Source organism: Oncorhynchus mykiss, chromosome 4 (genome assembly GCF_057628025.1).
Source record: "Oncorhynchus mykiss isolate SJ-2025 chromosome 4, ASM5762802v1, whole genome shotgun sequence".
NCBI lineage: Eukaryota > Metazoa > Chordata > Actinopteri > Salmoniformes > Salmonidae > Oncorhynchus > Oncorhynchus mykiss.
The window spans coordinates 34,396,092-34,412,213 of record NC_143025.1 but is presented as its reverse complement, the minus strand read 5'-3'; the positions used below and the strand labels follow the sequence as shown (position 1 = coordinate 34,412,213).

General features: G+C 43.9%; 1 protein-coding gene across 14 annotated transcripts in view; it reads right to left on the bottom strand.

Moving 5' to 3' along the window:
- szt2 (SZT2 subunit of KICSTOR complex) overlaps positions 1–16,122 on the bottom strand; it is a 105,511-nt gene that overhangs the window by 29,412 nt on the left and 59,977 nt on the right. For 4 of the 14 annotated variants that reach the window (XM_036969010.2, XM_036969016.2, XM_036969012.2 and 1 more), the window contains 14 exons: positions 13,152–13,270; positions 12,697–12,861; positions 11,974–12,058; positions 9,711–9,761; positions 7,216–7,389; positions 6,004–6,201; positions 5,283–5,521; positions 4,820–4,983; positions 3,692–3,789; positions 3,223–3,355; positions 2,921–3,048; positions 1,883–1,930; positions 392–513; positions 68–250 (listed from right to left, as the gene is read on the bottom strand). In XM_036969010.2, coding sequence (XP_036824905.2) covers positions 68–250; positions 392–513; positions 1,883–1,930; positions 2,921–3,048; positions 3,223–3,355; positions 3,692–3,789; positions 4,820–4,983; positions 5,283–5,521; positions 6,004–6,201; positions 7,216–7,389; positions 9,711–9,761; positions 11,974–12,058; positions 12,697–12,861; positions 13,152–13,270 — 1,907 coding nt within the window. The remainder of the gene's footprint in view (positions 1–67; positions 251–391; positions 514–1,882; positions 1,931–2,920; positions 3,049–3,222; positions 3,356–3,691; positions 3,790–4,819; positions 4,984–5,282; positions 5,522–6,003; positions 6,202–7,215; positions 7,390–9,710; positions 9,762–11,973; positions 12,059–12,696; positions 12,862–13,151; positions 13,271–16,122) is intronic. The other 10 variants (XM_036969014.2, XM_036969017.2, XM_090231900.1 and 7 more) reach the window with 3 other exon arrangements.

The following is a 16,122-nucleotide window of genomic DNA, read 5'->3' as shown; positions in this document are numbered from 1 at the left end:
CCAGGTCAAATTCGTGGTACACGTAAATGTACTCGGCGAGTGAAGGTGATTCTGAGAAACGGTTTACCTGTTTGAGGTCTGCGTGGGCCGGTGTGTCTGAGAAGCAGTAGTGGTGGAAGAGGCCCATCTTCTGGTTGAGGAGACAGTGGACAACGTGGGATCTGGCATTCTGCCACTGGACCAGCCTGACCAGTCCCCGGTTCAGAGACACACCAAGGTCCACCGACCAGTTATAGGTGTACAGGGTCACCTGGAGAGGGAGAGAGACAGATCAACACTGAAATTGAGATCAACCCACCTCACATAGCCTACGGGTGGAAATAAATGGGCCAAATTGTGTCATACATACCCCCACCCACCCACAACTCACTCCCCCACCTCCTCTCCTCACCTTCTTATCCAGGATGTGTATGAGGAGGAACCTCTGTCTTGGGGCCACGCCCCTCGAGGCCTGCCCTGGGCTGAAACAATCAGACTGCTCCAAGGCCTCGAAGCGCTGGAAGCCCTTATGAGCTGGACCAATAGGGAGAGAGAAGACAGTGAGAGTGGGACGCAGGGGAAGGATGCAGACCAGGTTTGGGGTCAATGCCATTTATTCCAGTCAATACCGAAAGTAAACTGAAATTCTAATTCCATTTTGTCTTTATCGACAAGCAATGAGGCGCATTGGAATTGGAATTTTAGTTCCTGGATTGACTGAAATGTGATGGAATCGACCCCAACCTGACACAGCAGACAGAGGACAGACAGGAGAGAACCGGAGCTGAACCAGACTCTAGCGCAGTCTCCAAGATAAGGATGGTACGGTAGGATGGACTCAGGCCGACAATCAGTTTAACAAGGGGACCTTAATAATGTCACAGACTGAGAATCTTGCATCTCTTATGATCATCAAGTATATGATTACCATCAAGTATATTACCATCTGACCATCAAGTATATGACTAAACGGACAGTAAGTCACCCTATGGTGGGAGAGTGATTTCTGAACACGGTGCTATTAAGATGAAATAATAGACGCTTCTCATTACGTCCTATCAGACAGAGAACATCTCAGCAGGGTATTGTAAGGCCCCCCAAGACCAGTTGCATACAATTATTCACAGATCCATTCTTTGAGAGGCATGCAGGGGGCTACTCCACTGCTGCCTTTAGAGCAGGCAGAGAAGAAGGGGAAAAAAAACATTTCCTTTCTAAGAAATTGACTATTATTTTGCCAGACAGCCAGAGAGTTAAGCTTGAAGATAAATTGTAGCCCTTTATGAGAGTAGAAATTGTGAGATTTGAGTTGACATTTGGAATTGAAATATAAAAGTTTGGAGGGAGACGAGACAGAAGAAACTGTGCGAACTCTTCATATTCCACAGGTATAAGGTCATCCGTATCAAGCCACGTAAGCAACATGATTATATGATGCACAGCTCACAACATGCATTCAGTGAAGCATTCAGTGAAGCATTCAGTACAAATCATGTTTTTTTTACTGTTCTTTTTTTGGGACACATTCTTTGAGGCTTAAATGGGTAAATAGAACCATCAATAATGTCTTAGAAAATTCTACATGAATTTAAAACATACACATAAAACCAGAATAGCCCAGAGCCAGCGTTGCTTGGTTGGGGCTGGCTGGGGGTGAACTTACGTGTGAACCTACTATGAGGAGGGGGCAGAGTGAGACTTACGTGTGAACCTACTATGAGGAGGGGGCAGAGTGAGACTTACGTGTGAACCTACTATGAGGAGGGGGAAGAGTGAGACTTACGTGTGAACCTACTATGAGGAGGGGGCAGAGTGAGACTTACGTGTGAACATACTATGAGGAGGGGTCAGAGTGAGACTTAAGTGTGAACCTACTATGAGGAGGGGGCAGAGCGAGACTTACGTGTAAACCTACTAATCTCAGGGATGTTTTCATCATCTGAACTGTCTTCTGTGGGCAAACGGAGATGAGCACAAACAAACAGCATGATATTGGCAGGGTGCAGGCACAGACAACAAGACAGTTCTACAGTAGCTACACAGAGATACTCCGCTAACACTACAGACAGACATGCTTGCAAAAGAAAGAAAGAAGAAATAACAGCAACAGCGGTGATTGTCAGAGAGGGACAGAGGAGAGAGACGAGAATCCAAAGCGCAGTAGCAGACAGAGCATGTCGTGACAGGGTAAGCTTAGAAATAACGCCTTCGTGTACATCATGCACTTTGGTCTCCTACACCCATCTCCAGTTGATAATTAGGTATAAGCTAATAGTAACATGCCATTGGAGTGTTGTTTTTGAAGTGAGAGAATCTATCTAACTGATGTGATGCAATGAGTAATTTAGAAGTAAATTAGCTACAAAATGTTCCAGGTTGGGTTAGGATGAAGTATTTGGGTTCGGGCCCAGTTCTGCTATGGTGTGCCTGCTAGCTGGGTGGCTGAGCATCGTAATAATATCTCTCAGTATATGCTGATGTAGTATTTCCCACTTTTTCATTTCTCAATTTGCTGCTGCCATAAAGTCAGTTAGTAAAGCATGGTTGACCACAGAATCCCAAAGTTACAGAGGAGAAAAAGGTACCACATCATTTTTTTTTATTTCCCAAAACTAAATAAGGAAATGAGGCATAATTTGAGGTATAAAATAATCATCAAATACTAGCAAAGGGCAATGACTATGTTTAACTCCATGAATCTAAAATGTCAATAAAATCAAGGGTCGAACAAACGGCACCCTTAGCAGAATTGCTAAGAGCCGGATGCATCCGGTTTTCAGGGATGCAATTAATTCAACCGGACTTCCTTTTCCCCTGAAAACCGGATGCGGCACCTCTGCTCAGGCGTCTTTTTACACCTGCTACATTAGCTTAAGCAAACAGTGAACAGTGACTACTTTCAAAAGCAGAGGGATAATAGAACTCTGGCTTATGCAGGTACCTTGCTCTGTGCTGCAATGCCATTGGTGGAAGTTCCGTCCAATGAGGATGAAGGTTCTAGAGGTGGTAGGCGGTTGGCTGAGGTGGTGGATCAAAGGCAGGGGAGCAAACATGTCTCCTTGGGGACAACTAGGGGACCAAACAAAGAACACAAAACCATGATAAAGTAAGTTCATATCAAAACAATATCCGTACAACACTCGCTTGAAAAATGTGTTAATGGTCCTAGAAAAGTGTATATAGATGCTTTCCTGATAATAATGTATACATATTTGTATGCGTGATCATTTCAAAATGACCCACCTTGTCCTCTCAAACACCTTGACTGCGGTGTCACTGGCCAGGGAGCTGACCAGATTGACAATCTCTGTAAGGATGGGCGGGAGTAGAAACTGGGAGGCAATCTCAGCTGTGCACTGCTGAATCGACGGGCATCCTGTTTACACCAGAAGAAAGAACGAGAGAAAAGGAGAAGAAATAAGAGAAAATGAGAGTTAACCTTCAAATTGAACGCCTCTCGCAGAAAATAGATAGGAGACAATGGTATCGTCCCAAATAGCACCATCGTCTCTGTATAGTGCACTACTTTGATCAGAGAGGTTATACAGAGGGAATAGAGTGCAATTTGGGATAAAAAACAATATTTTCTATAACCCCTCCATCCCAATCTTCTCCCTCCTCTACACCCCAGCAGAAATAAGGACAGGGGTAAGGGAAGTGCAAAGAGGAGGGCAGAGGAGAGGGCAGAGGAGAGGGCAGAGGAGCCACTCACCAAGTTTAGCCATGAAGGTGATCCAGGGCTGACAGGTGACCTGGTATAGAGGGTGCAGGGTCCCAATGTCACCCTCCTCTAGCTGGGACACATGTCTCCTGTTGGAAAATACACACACCCATTAAACAGTGCAATACTACTGACGGAAACTCCACATTTGTGACTGAATTCAGGAAGGAGCTTATGTCCTCAAAAAACGTCTATATCATACACTGCAGTTGGGGGGAAACGTGGAAAGTTATATTTTTTTAATTGTGTAAACATATCCTTTATCCTAGACAAGTAGGATAAAAAGAAATGCCCTTGAATGATTTCCACACTTTCTAAAGAGCTCTTCTTCGTTTACACCCATTCAGCATCAGTCACACCCCTCTTAATTTTTTACACCCATTCAGCATCAGTCACACCCCTCTTAAGCCTTAGCCCCACCCATCTCTTTAAGAATGAACACCCAAACGCACGAGTCAGCATGGCATTGTCCTCCAGAAAGTAGTCTATTTTTTATCCCTCTCCATTATCTCAGCCAATCATGGATCCTGCCTTTCTCCATACACTCACCGACCAGTTTATTAGGTACAGTGAGTTCAGTTTACTTGAGTGGCATGCACAGTCCCCAGACCTCAACCCAATAGAGCATATTTGGTATGAGATGGAAAAGGCTGTTTGCAGCATGAAAGTACCGGTGTCCAATCTGCAGCAACTGCATGATGCCATCGCGTCAGCATGGACCAACATCCCTGTGGAACATTTCCAACACTTTGTAGAATGCCCCGAATAACTCAGGCTGTTCTGGAGGCACAGGGGTGTCCGACCCAGGACTAGATGGGTGTGCTTAATAAACTGTCCAGTGAGTGTAGCTCAATGCCTTCTCCTTGGCTTAATGAGATATTGAATCCGGCCACATTAAACAGCGGAGACCAGACCTAGGTTCAAGTGGTATTTTCTCTGTGTACTTCACTGAAAAGTACCTGCTTGAGTTTGCCTGTCACGATGAAATCAATGAAATAGTTCTAACTCCGCCCATCTGTAAATGCAGACAGGAAAAAAAAAGAAAATAAAAAAGCATTTGGAAGAAAAAACCGATAGGGTTTGAACCCAGATCTAAATCCAGCCTGTGTATCTTCTAACCTCTGGGCCTGCTCCAGTTCTACAGCCAAGGCCTTCTCCTGGCTCCACTGCTGCTTCACATTCTCCGTCTTGTGTCTCCTGCGTGTCCGACCCTCCTCCCCCTTCTCCTGCACGATGTCGTCTGTCGTCTTCGGGCTCCCCAGCTCAGAGGAGTCTGGCTTGCTCTGTAGGGAGGATAATCATTTCCTCACTGAATGAAATGGCAACATGGTGGTTCATAATCCAAATGTAGATATAAATGTTGATCTCGGGTGGATGTAGCACTGACAGAACTAAACTCAGAGGATACTCACAGAAATGTTTTATGAAAAATTCTGAAATGGCACTCTACTCCCTAATCAAGTAAACTAGTTTTGGCCACTCTAACTGAAATAGAGTATTGCATTAGGGAATAGGGTGCCATTTTGGACAAAATCCTCTCTTACAACACATCACAAATCCAATGAAAGAGAACTTCACTCACCAGTATTTCCCAGAAGCTTCGGCGAGTGGTCTTGCCGGTGGGTGTAGTGGACTCAGGGGTGCTTGGTCCGGTGTTGGGGGTGGTCCCAAGGGGGGCAGGAATCAGGGTGATAGGGGAGGGGCTGTTCTTAACCCTCCTAGAGCCACTACGAGGCCGGAAGCTGTCCTTAAATTCCTTCACTTCCCTAACCTCCAGGTCATTCCCCTCCTTTGCTTCCAATGGAGGAGGACTTATAAGACCTATGGAAAAGATGTGGAGATAGACAAGGGATGAACCTGATAACATTAGACAATTTACTTTCCAAGAAGACCAATAAAGCATTTGCATTCGTTGTGCGGGCCAAAGGAAACAATATGTACTAAGCAGTAGAGCTGGGCGATATGGACAAAAATCCGTATCGCGATAAATTGCCTGAATTGATGCGATAACGATAAATAGAATGACACGTTTATAACAATCTGCATAATTTCTCTCTTCTTACCCTTTAAACTACTACTGATAGTTTGATGGTTGTAGCCATCAATTGTCCCATTAACAACCACCCATGTTAGCAAAACTTTCATTTCTAACTTCACATTTCTCTGGAGGCTAGTTATTGCAAATGAATGATATCAGCAAAATGCCTGTGATAAGTGATAGGTATGGTCGGTGTCGATCCTTTTTCTGTTGATTGTCCCAGCTTTACCAAGCAGGTACTGTAAAGGTAGTTCTAGTTCCTCACCGTTAGTGGAGTCCTCTCTCTGCCCTCTCCCCGGTGTAGTGCAGAACGTCTCCAGACACAGGGGATTCGGCAGGACCCGGAGTTCCATGATGACGTCACAGAGGGCGTGGCGCAGGGCCCCTCGCAGCTTGTCAGTCAGCTGGAGGGGGGAGACGTTACCTTGCTCCCAGATGTCAAAACGCACCCTCATCTCTGACCCTGTCAGGAAGAAGGAAGTGCAGATTCATGAGAAATGATAATGAGTAATGACTAATGACTAATGACTAATGAGAATTGCACTGAGCATGAGCAGAACTACTGTAGCCTGGTCCCTGCTACTGCAGAGCACACCTGATTAATGATGGTGTTATAGACAGCCCAGTAGAGCAGAGCCCAGCAGAGTTTAAGCAGCTCAGGTAGTAGGCTTCTAATTAATAATCTTACACAAACACATGGCAACGCAGTAGATTACCACATGAGAGGAGGTTATTTTTACTCTTCGAAACGAATTGCATTTTCTCAAACAAACTAGGAAGCATAAATCATATTTGCCAATTAAAGATGTTAGCTATATGCAAATAATATATATATATGTTTTATGCATGTCATTATTTGGATGAGGTTTTGGAGTTCATTTTTTTTACATTTTTTTTTACAAAAACATAAAAGTTCATAATAATTTTATTCAATTGAACTCAATGTCACATTGACAAATACAATCCCCGTATCTAAGAAAGAGAGAATAAAAACTCGTTGTAAAATTATGCAATGACCATCATTATGTAAGCAGCTTTAGCAGTCCTACTCAAGGTGACTTGGCATTTAATTCCAGAGTGAGACCACTATGGACGACTTATTGCTCTGTTTATAAATGAATCTATCTTGTGAAATGGTACTGTAAGGAGATAGAATTTTACGATTCTCAAACACTTCCCCAGTGCAAAAAATGATATATATAATTCAATCACTTAATACAAATAGACAACGCAGCACATAATAGAAAACATATTTCATGACACTCGTTGAGAAGAAAAAGACACAGCAACACCTCCGCCAACGGTTGTCCTGGCTACTCAGGCTTTGTCATGTTCATCACGCACTAAATGGATGGGTACCATCTGAACCGCTCCAATAAGAATGATTCGTTTTTTTGTTTTCCAAAGCCAAAAAGGGCTACTATGTGCCCTAATAAACAGGACACTGATCTCTAAAATAAACCCTACCAGGCTTTACCTGAGCTGAGGTTGTTGGAGTCCACCTTGATGACAGTTGTCAGGGTGTCAAACTGATCTGGCTGTAGGAGGATGGTGGATGCATCCCCTCTGGGTGGTGTGGTGCAGTACTGGGCTGGAAGCTGCAAGGGGCAGCCTTGAGCATCAACGAACGACAGGGCGATACAGGCGATACCTGAAGGGAACAGGTGAAATGTGGAGGACAGGGTGACCTAGAGTTACACTGATAGACTAATTAAAGGATGAATAAAGGTGGTGCTCTTTTTAAATGGTCCTTTGAGCCGGATAGTGTTTTTTTGTACATTATTAACAATAACCTTGACTATTGTGCATGTTGTTCACATCGAAACGCTAACCGTATTTTTCAAGTGAAATGAAGTGCAGTTTGAATGCAATAAACAACGACTTTGTGGGCCATTATAAGCTACAGAGATTCACCATTGATTCGGTCTGACATTCTCCTGCTGTAACATCAGAGGAACAACAGCATCAATGGATAAACCATGACCTTTCTACTACAACACAGTTGATGTTCCATCCCAACACAAACCAAGACAGCGTCGACTTCGGATTCTCACCCCCATCGCCCTGCATCTTCTATCCACCTCATAAAACCCTGCATCATACAGGGATTCCTCACCCATACAGGACACCTGCGCTAAATAACATTACTGCCGATCTGCCCGGGCCCATGTTTGGTTTGATACGACTATGGCTATTAGCTTGCACCGTTAGTGGGTAGAGGCAGGCGTGGAGTAGTGATTGATGGGCTGATGTACCTGGCAGGCTGGCGGGAGACATAGATGCATTACATTCATCACCTGGAATAAAACAGCAACACACACATGGGCTTTACACACGACTGCAGACGGTCATGCTACACCGCGTGCATGTTGTACGTGCGTATCTGCCTATTGCAGCCAGCTAGTCAGCAAAGCAGCCACTTGTCATTCTCAAACCACTAAACCCACTTATCAAGTGTTATGGTTTCTCTCCAGAAGATTTTACTACTACTACTGCTACTACTACTACAACTACTACTGCTGCTACTACTACTACTGCTACTGCTACTACTACTACTACATGCCTGCGCATTCTGATGACTGAACAGGTCAACCGGAGCAAGTGACTTGATTTCTTTTGTACTTTGAGTTTTGCGGGGACTCCGGTCCATTTTTCTTTGGCTACTTTAACAGGGTGGTTTATGAGGTCTGACGGACTGACCGGGCCGTCACCTGTGAGTCGCAAACGCGCACAGAAACACAATGCAACAGGTGTCCTTTTGTGTTCAGCAGTCCCTCCATAGTGGCTTTAACGTGAGAGGGTTTATCCCAAACAAATGGTACCCTATTCCCTATTTAGTGCACTACTTTTGACCAGGGCCCTTATGGCTCTGGTCAAAAGGAGTGCACTATACAGGGAATAAGGTGCTACAGAATTTGGGATGCAGCCTCTGACAGGCTGTCCGGGTTCTGTGACGGCTGCCCGTGTCAGCCAGGGCAATGAGCCAATGGATTGCTACAGCACATCAGTAATGGTGGCAGCCAGAAAACAGGATTTAGAGCTGATGGGCCTCTATCTATCTACAAGACAAGGCCACGCCGTTATCCTGTAAGGCCCTGAGCCAGACAGTCATTCAGTCAATTACACTACAGTTAGTCTGGACTGCGGATCCTTTCCACAGCCTTTGAAGAAGTCACACTGACATCCACTAGACAGACAAGACAGGACCGGGATGACATTTTCAAACTGTCTCAGCCTTAATTCAATTTCTTTTTTTAAAAGAACACCGAAAAATGCACATTTTAGGCTACATAGCATAGCCTTTCTTGGAATGAAAAGAGCTCTACAGATCCAAAGATAACATTTCTATAGGAAAGACGGTGAATAAAATACTACAACATTGTTTCATTCTGCTCAAAATAATTATTCCAGTATGAATGAGTAGCATTGCAGTGGCCCTGTGTTTAACCAGGCTATATATCTCAATAGCTGTAAATATCATTGCCTAATTGGAAGAAAAAAAAAAACATTCAATTTCGTTTAAAAGCTGGATACTATTAAACATAAAAACGCACACATATTCCTATGCCTGATTATTTTCCATTCAATTTCTCATTGAGCAGCATCTCTTGATAGACTGCAGAAGCCATTATAACCAAGACCAAAGCCAATCAAGAACACATTGAAGCTTTAAAAAGGCGGCAAAAGTGCCACCCGACTACATTAAAAGAACGAAAGAACAGTCAGGTCACTCTGCATGCCACTTAAAAAGTAATGCAGAGAGCAATGGGCAACTCAAATAAGCAATCCGGTCCACATTAAACACTACTGTTGTTGAAGTGCAGCCAATTTACTTCCAAAGAGCCAATCTCCCTTAAAGAGTAAAACACAGCCAAATAAAGCCATATGGAAAATGAGGCAAGAGCAGGAGCACCCCCAGCCAGCCAGGCCAGTAGAGCCAAGGTAGCTAGGGGTTCAACATCAACATGATACCTTGGAACTGAGAGGGTGGGAAGAGGTGTTGAACGAGGTCCGACATGGTACCTGAGTCAACAGACAGACAGACAGACAGGCAGACATACCCTCAATACATTACCTTCTAGTATCATCAGATATGACAGGTGTCTCTTTTCAGCTCCTGTCTGAAGGCCAGATGGTGCATCAGTTGCTAATGTAACGTATGGCATGTTGCAAACTGTGTACTAAGTAGTGCAAACTGATGAGGAATCGGCGGAGTCAGTGGAACAAGCATCTTCAGATCATCTCTAATTAGGGTCGCCAAGGGTTCCCGCTAACTTTCCCAAAATCCACAGATTTTTCCAGAAATCCTGGTCGGAGAATTACGGATTTCCTGCTTATTCCCTCCTGGTTCTGCGAACTTCCAACCCGGGATTTCTAGAAAATGTGTACATTTGTGGATAGCTTCCGGAATTTAGCAACCCCATCTCTGATTGATCTACCAATTGAATGCAAATGTCCAGGAGACCTGGGCCTGGGCCTCTACTAGCTCTGGTCCAGGGCATCAGTGCAGCTCAAGTCTCAGTGTTAACAAGCCACACTAATGCCCTGGACCAGAGCTAGGCCTCCACTAGCCTGGCACTACACTCTTTCACTTCCTTTATGCACAGACATTGCTACTATTTTATCACACATACAATAAACAGACATGAGTTATTATAGGAGTTATTTGTTGCAGGGCCTTCGTACACAGTTATCAGTAAGAGGAAAATATCTCTGTCTGAATTCTGCAATAAAACGAGGTCTATAAGCTCACTGAGATGGAATCGCTGAAGCAGCAGCCCATGTTAAAATGCCTTCCGTGGTATTCAAGCACAGTAGGCGTGTAGTTTAGGTTGTGACTTTTCTACAAGATTAAATGTGGTAACCATCGGAAAACAGTTTCTTAATAAGCTGGCCGTGGAACACAACAGTGCAAGGCTAAACCTTCCATCTCTGGCAGAGTGGCAGTCTGCACCTGACATATTCTCACGGCAGGCAGGGATCAAGTCAAATCAAATCACTCAAGCACCTTGTTGTGCAATACTTCAAATGAATAAGATGCTGTCAGAGCTTCCCTTCACAGCAAATAAAAAGCAGTGAGACTGCATGGGGAATGAATGCAAAAGCCTGGGTTGTGTGTGCATCTAAAATGGCACCCTATTCCCTTTATAGTGCACTCGGGCCTATAGGGCTCAGGTTAAAACTAGTGTACTATATGAGGAATAGGGTGCCATTTGGGAAGCAACCTGGAGGGAACCCCGTCCCGAATAAACATCACCCTTGGTACTTTGAGTAGGACACTGCAGAGAAGTCAGTTTAAGTGAGATATCAGCCTGTTTTGAAACAATATTTATGACGACAGGCAGTGGGGATAATATAGGAGCCGTGTGTTTAATCATTATAGCTGTCAACACACTATATAATCAACAGGATAGGTGGAGAAATGTCTTACTATAGGCTAATCCCAACCGACAGGAGGCCATATCACACACGTGCACGCTCGCACCCGGGCGCACGGCAATAGCATGTGCTGTCCCCAAAGAAAGATGATCTGATCCTCAAGCAGGGGAATACACAACAAAACAGGCCATTATTCAGTCTCGTTTCATTTTTTGGCAAGTTATCCACCAAAGCACACTTCACATATGGAAGTTGGCGAGTCTGATGGGCCAGTCACCTTGGGAGAACGAGTGTAACACTAACCAGAGAAACGAACATTCTATACCAGAAGTGCCTAAGCAGAACAAAAGTCAGCTTAGTGCGTATTAGCTATGCAAGGCAGTGCTGTGATAATTTTCCGTGCGATTATTTAATGTGGTGAAAAGTATAAATAGGGAAAGAGGTTGTCAGCACAACCTGTGATATCACTCCCTCGAAGTCAGCAGCTTATAAACACACACACACACGACTCCGCTGAGCAAAAAACGTCAAGTAGAGGAGAGAAAATACAGCCTCCGCTAAATAATTTGAGACAACAAGTGAAGGCTACCTAATTATAAAGAAACACAATATCAGCTGGTGAATCAGGTGTAGGGTGCGCTATGCCAACTGCAATGGGATACGTGTGTGTGCACGCGAGAGAGAGAGAGAGAGAGAGAGAGAGAGAGAGAGAGAGAGAAAGAGGGACAGTGCAAGACCGCAAGAAAGCAAGACAGAGAGAGAGACAGACAGAGAGATAGACATTGTGCAGGGACAGAGTGAGAGGACAGTGTGTGTACAGGGACAGCTGAGAGAAGAGAGAAAATAACTTCCGTACCTTTCCCTCCAGTCCCCTGGCCCCCAGGCTTATTGTAGAGGTAGACATCAGAGTCAGGTAGTTCACTGCTCTGATGGAAGTAGTGCTGAGAGAGAGAGAGAGCGAGAGATAGAGAGAGAGAAGAGATGTGTGATTTAACACACACAATTCAAACTTGTCAAAATAAATGTAGTCACTACTTTATCCATCAGTGGATTGGTCCTCTTTTTGAATTCATCTAGCCTACACCCCTTCATAGGGAACTGTATACACCACACGTGCATCAATTGAATGGTCCCCTTCTATCATCCTCTCAAACTGACAAATACGTCGCTGAAAAAAACGCTTTGACCAATTAGATCAGCTCTGAAAAAGATCTGATGAGATGGGTCAAAAGAGAGTGGAAAAGAGATCTGAATTGGGCAGTCCTAGTGCTGGGAGTAATGTTACCCGGCATTTTTGACACTTGGGACAAAAATCACTTATTAAAGCGGCATCACACCAGAAAATGTTGGTGGGACAGAGGTCGGTTAATATATTGGTTTAAATTCTCCCAAAGTTGAGAGGGAGAGAGGTGGGACATGATATACACGCTTTCACTTGCAGAAGCAGATTTTGCCCCTGATGTTGGTATACAGGATGAGGCTGGGCTGTAGTCTACCTCGAAGTGGTGCTCGCTGTACTGTAGCCGTCTGTGGACTCAGTGTAGTGGTACCAGTGTAGTGTACAAGTAGTGTTGCATACCTTGAAGTGGTGTTCTACATAGCTGTCTGTGTACTTGGGGATGTGGAGGAAGATGAGCAGGTTCTGCCTGAGGTAGTGGGCCACAGCAGGGGTCCAAGGCATGAAGCACTGCGGCAGAGTAAACTCCATCACCTCAGTGGCTGGAGAGCCTGACGGCTGGATAAACTGAGGGGAGAACATCAACACGTAATCAAGCAACACATCAATGTCTCTACTAAATTCTAAGTAATCTCTGAAACCCATAACTGAATATTTAGTCTTTTCCACAAGAGATTCAGAAGCAAATCTCAACACTACTTCTGGGGGTGAAAGAAGCTACATTTGAACTGGCGAAAATAGCATATTTAGCCCCTTTCCGCCACAGAACAAACCGAACGGTTTGGCTAAAATCTCTGCCTCCATTAAATCACGATTCATCAAAAGAATATGTGACACTAGTGCACCAAATAATTTACCTCCACGTCAGCAGGGGTGAGTTTGCAGTTCCTGCCCAGCATGATGGTGATGATGTCCAGGGTGGTCTCATCCAGACGCTTCCTCAGAACCTTCACCAGCTCATCTGTGATCTCTGGACCTTTGTTGGAGACCAGGCAGAGACAAGGGTCAGGAGAAGACCTCAAACCATAGCTTTTTATTGTAAAAAAAATTAATAAAAATAAATTAAAAATTCTGTCATCTCCTCACCTCTCCATCGCTTTGACCAGAAAGAACTGACCAGGTGAAAGCCAGGCTAATGATGAGTGTCCACCATATTGTTTTAAATTATGTATTTTTCCCATCAGTGCATATGAAGGGGAGATGACAGATTAAGCAATTAAAATCGAGACCATGTCAAAATGACCCTTGCCTCAGACCTGACTTGGCTTTGCCTTTCAGTTCTTCAATGAACAAAGACATAAGAAAACATTACTTTGAGAAGGTCCACAGCTCATCAGTGGTGGTGCGTTAATCCAAATCAGGAATCTTATCAGATCTCCAAATGTGCACATTTATATACCTACACTACCTTTCAAAAGTTTGGGGTCACTTAGAAATGTCTTTGTTTTTGAAAGAAAAGCAAATTTTTTGTCCATTAAAATAACATCAAACTGATCAGAAATACAGTGTAGACATTGTTAATGTTGTAAATGACGATTGTAGCTGAAAACGGCAGATTTTTTATGGAATATCTACATAGGCGTACAGAGGCCCATTATCAGCAACCATCACTCCTGTATTCCAATGGCACGTTGTGTTAGCTAATCCAAGTTGATAATTTTAAAAGGCTAATTGATCATTAGAAAACATTCTTGCAATTATGTTAGCACAGCTGAAAACTGTTATTCTGATTAAAGAAGCAATAAAACTGGCCTTCTTTAGACTAGTTGAGTATCTGGAGCATCAGCATTTGTGGGTTCGATTACAGGCTTAAAATGGCCAGAAACAAAGAACTTTCTTCTGAAACTCGTCAGTCTATTCTTGTTCTGAGAAATGAAGGCTATTCCTTGCGAGAAATTGCCAAGAAACTGAAGTTCTCGTACTACTCCCTTCACAGAACATCGCAAACTGGCTCTAACCAGAATAGAAAGAGGAGTGGGAGGCCCCAGTGCACACCTGAGCAAGAGGACAAGTACATTAGTGTGTCTAGTTTGAGAAACAGACACCTCATAAGTCCTCAACTGGCAGCTTCATTAAATAGTACCTGCCAAACACCAGTCTCAACGTCAACAGTGAAGAGGCGACTCCGGGATGCTGGCCTTCTTTGTGACTGTGTTCTTTTGCCCATCTTAATCTTTTATTTTTGTTGGCAAGTCAGATATGGCTTTTTCTTTGCAACTCTGCTTAGGAAGGCCAGCATCCTGGAGTTGGCGCTTCACTGTTGACGTTGAGACTGGTGTTTTGCAGGTACTATTTAATGAAGCTGCCAGTTGTACACGGTAGTGTATATCTGTGCGCAGGACAGGTGGCCTATAGGCCTACTTCTATGCGTAATCAGGTGCCCGTCCTTACTCAACATTGACAGGAGCGCTCTGAACAAAATACAATTACTAAATTGACCAAACTCATAAACGGAATGAAATAAACATAGGTTGTGCTCTCTGCAAATAACATGTCCACTTCGATAATGAGAATGGTAAAAGACTGGAATAATAATACATTGAATCTATTAACAGAAATGACCGTAACCAAACAAACATTATAGATTAGAAATTCTAGGAATGTACTACTGGTGACATATGTAATGGGGAATTCATATACACTAACTATCAAATGCAAACAATTCACACAATTAAGTTATGAAAAAATGAATGTACATAAATTGGCAGGAGAGATTGTATCCTGGAGAGAGACATGCATTGTGCATTTTAGCCACACTCCCCTTCTTCTTGGACAGTGTCATCCCTGCTGCCTCTGCACTGGATTAGTTCACTGAAATGGGCAGGAATAAGAAGTCTCTTGTGCCATAAAAAAAAATATATATATATATATATATATCTTCGCTACTGCTCAACTAAAAAAAAATCTTGGTTGACCAACATCCTATCGACCAAAGAATCGGCCAGTCGACTAATTGGGGTCAGCCCTAATCCAGAGCATCCCAAACATGCTCGATGGATGACATGTCTGGTGAGTACGCAGACCATGAAAGAACTGGGACATTTTCAGTATCCAGGAATTGTGTACAGATCCTTGCGACATGGGCATTATCATGCTGAAACATGAGATGATGGCGGCAGATGAATGGCATGACAATGGGCCTCAGGATCTCGTCATGGTATCTCTGTGCATTCAAATTGTCATTGATAAAATACAATTCTGTTCGTTGTCCGTAGCTTATGCCTGCCATACCATAACCGCACAGCCACCGTCAGGCACTCTGTTCACAACGTTGACATCAGCAAACCGCTCACTCACTGAACACCTTACACGCTGTCTGCCATCTGCCTTGGTAAAGCTGAAACTGGGATTCATAAGTGAAAAGCACACTTCTCCAGCATGTCAGTGGGCATCAAAAGTGAGTATTTGCCAACTCAAGTCAGTTACGACGCCGAACTGCAGTCAGGTCAAGACCCTGATGAGGACAACGAGCACGCAGATGAGCTGAGACTGTTTGAGAGTTTGTGCAGAAATTCTTCAGTTGTGTAAACCCACAGTTTCATCAACTGTCCGGGTGACTGGCGTGATTACACCTGGTCTGTGGATGTGAGGCCAGTTGGACATACTGCCAACATCTCTAAAACGACATTGGAGGCGGCCTATGGTAAAAAACAAATTGACATTACATTCTCTGGCAACAGCTCTGGTGGATATTCCTGCAGTCTGCATGCCAATTGCACGCACCCTCAAAACTTCACATATGTGGCATTGTGTTGTGTGACAAAATTGCACATTTTAGAGTAGCCTTTTATTGTCCCCAGCACAAGGTGCAGCTGAGTAATGATCATG